The sequence below is a fragment of the Octopus bimaculoides genome, chromosome 1 (genome assembly GCF_001194135.2).
Source record: "Octopus bimaculoides isolate UCB-OBI-ISO-001 chromosome 1, ASM119413v2, whole genome shotgun sequence".
NCBI classification, from domain to species: domain Eukaryota; kingdom Metazoa; phylum Mollusca; class Cephalopoda; order Octopoda; family Octopodidae; genus Octopus; species Octopus bimaculoides.
In genome coordinates, this window is record NC_068981.1 from 57,085,281 (window position 1) to 57,096,359 (window position 11,079).

Consider the following 11,079-nt stretch of genomic DNA (forward strand, 5'->3'; position numbering starts at 1 on the left):
CTATAAGGACACCGCACTTCATCCAATAGCTTCAAAACATTATTGATGATGATCCTGGAAAGTTAATGAGAGCTCTCACTACACAACTTCAGATATAGAAGAGGAATATTGGAATTGTGGTGCACCAGGACATTCGATACAAGTTGTATGTACAAAGGTGAGGCCAATTCATGTCTGCAAAGACATAGAAAATCGTTTGATCTGTGTCAAGCTGTTACTTAACAAGGTTAAAAACCCTCACGGACATGATATGCTTAGGATTTTTTCTAATGAGAAAAACTTCGACTAAGTCCAAAAGTCTAACAGGAGAAATAACAGATGGGTTTCAGGAGTGATGAGTAACGAATATCATGTCATACCGCCCCACAGTTTTCTACATGTTCTTAGAATTAATGCTCTGATACGTTTAAATGCTGAAGACAATTATTTAGCTCTGAGTGGATAAAAGTCATACGTATTTCAATAATACTAAGCACCTTCTCACAAAGTCCACGTAACATAAGAATGGATGCCAGAACTCCAAACTCGCCAAATTTAAATCTCATGGACTACTACGTTTGGCGCGTTGTTGAAAGGGAGACTAATTGACATCCTCACAATACCATAATTTCACTGAAGGCCGCCATTATTCAGCTGATATCCGAAATTTAAAGAAACTGTTTAGTACAGGCATTTCAATGATTCCGGTCCCGCACTGACGCAGTCATCAAAGCAGGTGTGTTCTATAGAATCATGTTATAAAAATAAATACCGAGAACGCATGCTCAAATTTGTATTAATGTACATTTGGTTTTTGCTAGATTAGAGCTGTGTTTTAGAATTATCAAATATGTCCTCAAATACCCCTCGCACCCGGTACGTATGCATTCAAAGTCTACGCTTCACCACTCCCTGTTTTTGCCACAGGTGAAGTGTACCCTCTCTGACAGCCTGCTTGTGATCTTCTCATACGTCTAAAGTTGACACATAATGCAACTGATGGAATTCTTATCTACACCAAAAATGCCTCAGAAGAATACTGAAGGGAAAATAGGAAGATTTGCTATCAGATACGGAAATACTTCAGAGGGCTGGCTGAGTGTCTACTGAGTCACACATAATACAAAATCAAATGTGACAAGCAGAGAAACTTGTAGGTATGTCAAGTGTGAGACCACCTGAGCAATTATTTTGTGGGGAGTTACAATTTGGAAAACTAGCCCAAGAAACGTTACAAGGAATGTATTTACAACTTAGTGAAATTGAAAATAACTGTTTAATTCTGGGAAAAGAAAGCGACTGAGAGAAATGGGAGGAGGTTTCTGGTGAGAGAAGATATTGCTAGTTTTGAGATAAGTAAAAGGCACCATGTACGGTTTTATACGTACCTTGCGAAAGAAAGGTATCATAGATGCACCACATGGGATTAAGAGTTGCAAATGCAATTTTTGTGGCAGACATCTGTCAAAAGCTGGTTACATAGATCACACAGTAGTTAGCGCAATCAAGACGCACCTAACAATGATTTATCACTTTTTTGCGGTAGCAATACCTGCGTATTTGTGAGAAAAATCTGTCAGAGTAGCCCTGGTTTGAAAAGGCAGATGAAAGTGCGTAAGATTACCATACAACAAGCTACATAAACCCTGTCACATATGTTTGAAGTCCAGCAGGTCAACCGCTGATCTTAAGAGTCATCTCAGAGCACACAGACATAAAGGGGATTATGGGGATGACGTAGATTAATTGAAGCAGCTATCATCTGTAAGGATGAAGCGAGCATTGCGCATATACATATGTTTATATACATGCAGATCTCTATATATATATATAGATATATAAATATGTGCACAGGTATATTTACATATATGAAACATGTTACACACGAATACATATGCAAACATATTTATATATGCATACACAAACACACACATATACATACATACGTATATATAAAGCATATGTATATATATATATATATATATGCAAATATACATGAATATAAGAATATGCATACACACACGTATGAATATGAATACATATCATAAATATGCATAAACATATACGTTTATATATACACATGCATACATACATACACACACATATTTATATTGATGTTTTAATTTGTTCGGTTATTGGTCTGCAGCCTTGTTGCATACCAACTTGAAGGTTTTACTCAAACAATTCAACCCCAGTGATTTTTTAAGCCTAGCACCTATTTTATCAGCTTTTTTTTTTTTTTTGCAGAAACACAATATTACGACTAAAAACGAAAACGAACGCACATTGTCAAGATGTATGGGGACGGGCACACACATTCACAGGTGCAGGCGTAGCTGTGTGGTAAGATGTTTGCTTCCCAATCACATGATTTTAAGTTCACTCCCAATGCATGGTACCTTGGGAAAATATATTTTACTAGGGCCTCGGGCTGACCAAGTCTTGAGTGGATTTGGTAGATGGAAACTGAAAGAAGCGCGCTGTATATATGTATGCATTTGTTTATCTCCTAGCACCGTCAGACAGAGTGTTGGCTTGTTTACACCTCCGTAACTTACCGGTTCGGCAAAAGACCGATAGAATAAGTACCAGACTGAAAAAGAAAATTAGTGCCAAGGTTGATTTGTTCGACTAAACACTTCAGTCCAATAACAGAAGCAAGTAAAAGATAATACATACATACATATGCACACACACACCACGGGCTTCCACACAGTTTTCGCCAAATTCACTCACAAGACATCGGTCTGCCTGGGGTTAATATAGAAAACACATGCTCATAGTGCGGCGCGGTGGGACTGAATCTAAAATTATGTGTTCGCGACATGTCTTCGCACGCGCTTGTGTCTGCACCGTAGCTGCTGGTGAATTCTTATATATATCTAGTTGTAGTTATTTCACTTATTTATTACGTTGAGTTACGTAATGTATATGGGAATATGGAAACTACGTGAATTTCTCGTGAACCACTTCGAAACCTAACAGCCGGATATTTGGTCAAACACCACGAGTGAACCACCATAGTTTCACGTGATCGGTCTATAAATCAACTAATCGGCGTGAGGCTGTAACGCAATATGGTTTTCTTGATTGTTTTGGAATAAAACCTCTTGTTCCCAATAAAAACCGTTTATGGGGCGCTCAATTAATCGCAGAAGGTAACTGACTGAAACGTGCATCCATTCTTACCATGCAAACAGCCAATGGACCTCTGTCGCCACGGGGATTTACGCTGACGACTTCGTACATTTTTGGACCACGCGAATGTTGTCAATACATAGCTTTCTATAATTTCAAAGCTGTATTTCTCTTTCCCAATCAGCAATTATTAACATTGTTCGTCGTAAATATCCAACACCAAATATCTTTATATCCGGCAGTAAATATTTCAGTTAAATGTTCGCGGGTTTGCTTCAGTTATTCTACACGCAGCTTTCTCCCAAGGAAAATTCAAGCAACGATACATTCTTCGCGATTGAAGCGACAAAGAAGCATCCAGTGACACACTAGCAAAAAAAATAATGTGGTATCGAACCGTGATAGTGAATAATGTTTTATTATTTATACATATAACGTGTTTTCTATACTCTCTTTTCCTCCGAGTACTCAGTTCCGCTCATAAGGTATTGATCACCTCAAGGTTATGTCAGAAAGCGCTTGACTACCTTGCTGAGCACTGAGATTAAACCTGAAATCCAATGATGATGTAGCATTTTTCTTAACCACAGCGCCATGCCTACGTGGGATAAAATATATATATATATATAAATTATGTTTAAATGACAGGATATTATGTTTATAAATAGCAATATGTAAAGAATAAAAATTATCTCGTCTAAAATAACAGTGAGCATTTATATTCTGAATCATGTAAACAGTGTACGGAGTACGTCCAAAAAATACTCTCTGGGTGGGCTTCATGCCACTCGATTTTATTTAGTAGCGTCATAGACGCCTGTTTCATTTTACTCACCACATGATATTACAGCATACCAAGAAAAAAAAAAGAAAAAGAAAAAGAAAATAGACCAGCGATCACAACACAGCGCAGCTATTAGCAACGAAAACAGAGGTTAACACAGTTTGCTAACACATGTAATATTGCATTAGCACATAAGATAAACTGTAATTTTTATTTCTAGAACATACAATACTTAGAATAAATATATTTCTTAAAATCTTTACTTCATTACCTTTAGGGGTGAACGTCAACGTTACACCTAGTACGTCCTGAAATTACCTAGCTCGTTAACCCGCAGAAACTGAAAGTCACATTAACCGCACTTACACCCTCCAACTATTCCAATATCTGATAAAAGAGAAAAGCAAAACTAGGGTCGCTGGTCTTTGTAGAATTTACGCACAAATCGATTTGGGGTGTAAACAAATGAGGAGTAACCGATGTGTAGAATTTTATGTGTGTGTAATATTTTCTATATTTTCAACTGAAAGAATGGCTGGGACATCTTTCATTATACAGGTATGTTTAGTTGTAAATGACCAAGGGCTTAATTACATCACCCTACAGTCACCTGTCTCGTGCATTTCATGGATATATATATCTATATTTATACCATATTACTTACAATGGGATAGATATGTAAATGGCTTTGCAAAATGCGTTACTTTTTACGGGAAAGCTGAAGTTTATAAAAAGTAATAATATATACGACTGTATAGGAGACAGATTTTGTACGCAATCAGTTACTGCTACACGTGTAAGTCTATGCAACGCACTAAATAATTTTCTGCGTGTGCTGTTTTTCAATGATGCAACCAATGGATGTTGGCACGTACACACCCCTACCGGCCTCTTCATGGAGTTACTTGCCCCTGGCTAAGCAACTGCGCATGTGCATACATGTGTTTACATATAAAGTGAAAGTGTTTCAAGTTCAGCATGTGAGTGGAGAAGAAAGTATTGAAGAAACAGAGACATAGAGAGAAGGAGGGGAAAAGTGTGGAAGCAGCAGCAGCAGAAAAGAGAGCCAAACTTAAAAACTACTTTCTTCCGCCTTAATTCAGTCGATTTCCTCTCTATGTAATCCATATGAGATACGCCTTCTATAGAGAGCAATATCCCGCCTCTTGAGTGCCCACTCACTATACCATGGCTACTAAAGATGGCATAGAATAAGGAATCCACCTACCACTGCTTCCATCGGGGGACTGGAGATGCAGAGGAAAGAAGGAGTGGAAGAAAGAGTGGTAGTAAATGCCCAGCCGGCTTGTGCTGTGAATGGCAGTGGCCAGCGTGACTTGGTTCTCATAGGATAAAAACAACATAAAAAAAAACAAAACATTCGACTGTATTATTGGTGAATACGGGCATATTCCTTTCTCCCTTTCTCTCTAGCTAAAAATACACTGTTATTCTAACCGAACTAAAACGGCTAGAAACCGTACCCAAATCACGCGTCTGACTCAGTATGCGAAAGGTCGCCTCCCTAGGGAACATCCCCCAGGGGTGCCGTTAGCTCCAATTGCAATTCAATATTCATCTGGTGACGTAGCCTGCTTCCTTCTCTCTTTTTCTCCATCTCCTCCTCTCCTCATACTAACACACGCTGGGTTTCTTGTACTAAGCAAGCTCTACGTGTTCTGTTTAGGCTAACATCTCTCGTGTTTGCTCGTTTTTATCCCCTCTCCTTCTCTCTCTCTCTCAGAACCGCCGTCATCACCACCTTATTATTCACTATTACAGACTGAACAACAAAACAACCAGAGCCGAATATCGCGGTCACCAAATAACCAGGAACTCTATAATGCAACACAAAAGCTTTCGACATCATTATTATTACAAAACATTGGTTAGCATTTTATCAGCGGCATTAACACAGTGTATGACACCACTACCATCGATAACAACCACCTCCACTACTTCTATCCAATATAATCACCATATATTCACTTATTTTCTTTACTTCATTGTTTCCTTTCAACATCTTCCGATAGTCTCTCTTTCTCAATTCGGACCACTCTCTATCAACCCCTGTATTATGAATGACGATTATTATTCTGTCACTGTAATTTACCGAAGCCTTCTGCGGTTCATATAAAAACTGCAATTAAAATTTCACGCATTTATTAATTACACACGCACCCTCACTTTCTCCCAAGCTGAAAGTTTTGTTAGCTTTTTTTTAATTTTTTTTTTAATATGTTTGAATTTCGTTAAACTGTAACTTATGGATGAAGAACAGAAATTATGTTGATAAAGCATTCCGTTTATTTCACACACACATACATGCTCAGGTATTTTTTACCAATTACTCTGCTAGAATCCAAGTGTCGTTTGACACCTGAACGAGTATTTTTCTAAGTAATCCCTGAGAACCAGTAATTAAAACTGATTTCCATGAAACAAATATGTAGAATTTATAGAAAATCTAAAAAAACTGTAATCGACAAATCTTCCTTTGAAGGTTTCTCCTAACATTTGTCATTCTGTGCATTCTCCACGTTATTACATTCTACATGCTGCTAACAGAACATTAAAAAACATTTAAACTTAGAATTCTCTCGGAAACACTTCAAAAAATTTATTAGAATGATAGCGCCTAGCTATTATCGATCACAATATGTTTTAAGCAAGTATTGTAAGTGAAAAGAAAGATCATATTTCATTCCTTTAGCAATAAATTAATACTGGACGAAGAAATGCCAGCCTGGCCTTTATCCATAAACGAAAGTATCCATGTCATTGCAATTACAGCAGACATCGTACATGAAATTCAGAATCTAATAAATAAATAATTATCAAATGAAAACAAAAAAAACTTCGGTAATAGACAACCTAATTCAAACTTCAAAAAAGATACATCCTGCATCTGCAGAAATTAAAAAAAAAACGGAGACTTCTTTATTTCAGGTACTAGCAACATTTTGAATAATTAGGCATTTTGACAACCAGAAAGGTGTATTCGTTTTAGGCTTCAGGTGACCCTACAGTAAAAACCAAAGCGTAATTTGATAAACAGAGCACTCTGCAACCACCAAAAACACCATAAGATTCTCTTAATATATAAGCTGCTGTGTGCCACCGACCAGCAGTACCATCACTATTGATCTGTCGGGTTGAAGGGTCCCCCGGCTCCTTACAATGAAACATTACAAAACCTGAAAAGATATAAAAAGATGTAAAAGTATATACACACGTACATTTATATATGTAGTAGTTATGCACAACGGTAAAGTATAGACAAACTTACCCAATATAGTATCAGTTTGTGTGTATCTTCCTCCATTAACTTCCTGCTGTTAATTGTTCTGGTTGCCTGTTATTGCTATAGAAGACTTAGGAGTATTTACTCTTATGTACAAGCGTCAAGAAAACAACAACAACAACAGCAGCAACAGACTGGTGGGGGACAGATGTGGTAGTGGCGACTGATATCAGGGTTTACACTCAACACTGATTGTAGCAAACAACGGTTCTACCTTCTCTACAGTATAGTGCTTCTTGTGTGCAGTGTGCTAGAAAATCAATCAAGCCGGCGGCACCTATGTAAGTACCCAGTCGATTCTTTTCAGTCGGCCCAAGTAGCTACTCCAGACTTTCCAGCATAACGAGAACTCGAATATTATGTTGATGAGAGAAAGAGAGAGGGAGAAATGGAGTGTCGTTGATTGTATAGGAGACAAATGGTGGTGAACGAAGGATAAAAACGTGCCGGGATTAAAATATCAAATCAACCCGGCACCCTCAACCCATCTCGGTTTTCAGCCCTTTTACACGTCCTGTCATCTCTAGATTTCATTTCGTCTTCCTTGACTCTTTCTCTGCTCTTTTTTTTTTTTTTTCATTTTCTATTTTTACAGACACTGACATTCAAACACATTGTCATTTATTTTGATTCATTTATGTTTTTGTTTTCTATGAAACTCTTCGTCATATAATAATTTTCCTCACTCACCTGAACCCCTGATTGTGTTAACTTAAGTGATCTTCATCGTTATATGGTTGTTATAGTTACATATTACAGTGTAATGTTTTTTCGATCAGTCTTTGTCGCTATTTGGCCATAAAGTTCCTGATGGTAGTGGTTGTGCTAGGTTACTTAGTACTGTGTTGTCGTTGACGTCCTCCCGCCTGGAGTGATTGCAGCAGGGCTCCGGGCTTCGTCACAAGAACGAAAGAGATGGAGGGAGGATTTAAAGCAGCTGAGAGCGTGGAATTGAGACATACGTAGCGACCGCAGAACATGAATGTGTTCACAGTGACAGAGGTATAAACTCACACACACCCATGTATATGTATATATATATATATATATATAATAATAATATACATACATATATTTAATCTCATGCATGCAGAGACAGCGTATACGTATATACACTCATGAAGTGAGACCGAGAGGAAGAGTAAGCTTAATGCTACCTAAAGCGTGAGAGAAATTCATAGAGACAGAGTGAGAGAAACAGCCATTGTGAGAGAGAGGGAGAAAGTCAGGAAGTGGCTAGGAGAGACAGCCTGCTTCTGCCCGTATCCCACCGGCAGCGGTGGCAGTGGTGGTGGTGATCGGCACCACTCCACCTTGCTCCAGCCCAGCTCCAAGTATGTCGAGAAGAAAGCAGGCGCGACCACGCTCATGCAAACGTAAGTTCCCAGTTACTATTATCATATCCGTATCATTATTGTTATTCCAAAAAAGACAAATTATTATTAACCTCATCAGTATTATTTTTTTCCCATTATACTCATACAAACACACATACATACACGATCACACACACACACACACATATATATATGTCCATACATACCTATATGTATATATCAACAAAACTATAAATGTTTTGTATATTTATATACATCGACGTGTGTATATATAAATAAATATATACATACACGTAGGGTGCGTATACATATGAACTTATATATACACACATATGAATTTATATATATATATATATATATATATATACATACACACGCACATACACACACACACAAACACAAAGAGTGTGTATGTACATATAGATGCTTTCCAGTGTCTGTATACGTGGAATATTGTGTATATGTGTGAAAATGTATATAAAAACTAAACGTACACATTTGTGTTTAGTTTTATATACATACATACAAACACACACGCGCGCACACATACATACATATATACACCACCACCAATACACGCATGCAGGCGTATACTTATATACAAATGTTTGCATGAATGTATATACATGTGTGTGCGCGCACACACATGTATAAGCACACGGACACACACACATATAAGCACTCTGTGGTTATATGATACCCGTAGATATATGTAATTAAAACCAAAGATCGGTAGTATACATACACAGACACACACACACACACACACACACACACATATATATATATATATATATATATATACACACACACACACACACACACACACACACACATGTGACTGCGCGTGTGTGTGTGTACAAACGCAGAGACAAGGGACAGAGAGAGAAATAGACTGAATAAGTGAGACTACGTATGTCAATGTATATGATGTTTGTGCGTGTTTTGTACGTCTGCATGTGAATGAGAGACTGTGAATGTGTGTATGCGAACTACATACGATGTATGCTTGTTCGTGTGTATATGTATATATACACGTGTGTGTGTGTGTAGATAAATATGCCTGAGTGTGAATGCGTCCACATACAGGTGTGTATGTATGCATATATACTACATACATACATACATACATACATACATATATATATTTATATATATATATATATATATGTATGTATACATATTTATATATCTATATATGAACATTGTACAATCACACATATCTATGCACAAGTCCGCCCATGTACGAATATAGGTATACGCAGGTGTACGCATGGACATCTAGACATGTGTAATGTATACATATACATACTCATGTATGTGAATATATGTACGTACTGATATGAATATATATGTATGTGTGCGCAGTGTGTAATGCATTTAGACGACATAAATATATATCACACAGAAACGTACGAAAACACACGCACACAACACAACCATGCACAGACACATATATAGATAGATATGTAAAAATGTATAAATATATACATATGCATACACTCACACACACACACACACACACACACACACACACATATATATATATACACATACGTACATATATATATACTATACTTGTATATATATGTTTTAAGAATCTATACTTTTAAAGATATATATGAATATAATCATAAATATACAGGTGTACATATATAAATAGAAATTTTGACATATGAATAACTATATATCTATGTATGTGTGTGCTTCTGGATACAGATATGCACATATGTAATCTACATGTATGCATATATGCATGGATATGACTATATATACATATGCACATAATCACTTACACATATATAGCCATATGTAAGCATTCTATACAAATGTAAATATGTATTTGTATATACATATAAATACAAAGTGTGTGTGTGCATATATATATATCCATATATTTATGTAAGCATAAATATATATTTAATATGTATATATATCATTATATATCTTTGAAAATACATATATAGTTTTTACGTAATTTATGTCTGTATGTGTGTGTGTATGTATGTATATGTGTGTTTGTGTGTGTGTCTATATATATATATGTATATATATATATATATATATATATATATATATATATATATATATATATATATATATATATATATATATATATACATACACATATATACATATGTACATATGTATACATACATATATATACATATATATATATATATATATGTACATATATTCTCACACATGCACATATATGTATAAACACAACCATGTTATGCATATGTTTATAAATAGGTGTATTTCTAATAAGATTATATATATACACGTATATAGTGTATGTGTGTGTGTATGCATGTGTGTCTGTGTTTATACATGACAGAAAAAGCATCAATGTGAAGAAAAATTTACCAGTGCAAATTGTGTCTGACCCATGCCAGCATTGAAGTGCAAAATTTAATTGGAGCTGAAGATAATGATGATGATACACAAATCTTTTCAGGAATATATAAGTGCATATATATATATGTACATATATGTATATATATATATATATATATATATATATATATATATAT

The 11,079-nt window shown here is 36.0% G+C and overlaps 1 protein-coding gene across 2 annotated transcripts in view; it reads left to right on the plus strand.

Annotated features, from left to right (window-relative positions):
- The first annotated feature begins 7,386 nt into the window (after positions 1–7,386).
- LOC106881035 (zinc finger protein 423) overlaps positions 7,387–11,079 on the plus strand; it is a 273,101-nt gene continuing 269,408 nt past the window's right edge. Inside the window, exon 1 of one of the 2 annotated variants that reach the window (XM_052966838.1) lies at positions 7,387–7,486. Coding sequence is in view for 1 of the 2 variants with exons in the window: in XM_052966837.1 (XP_052822797.1) it covers positions 8,542–8,581 (40 nt within the window). In the remaining variant the exon portion in view is untranslated. Of the gene's footprint in view, positions 7,487–8,450; positions 8,582–11,079 lie in introns of those variants that run through there. The other variant, XM_052966837.1, reaches the window with a different exon arrangement.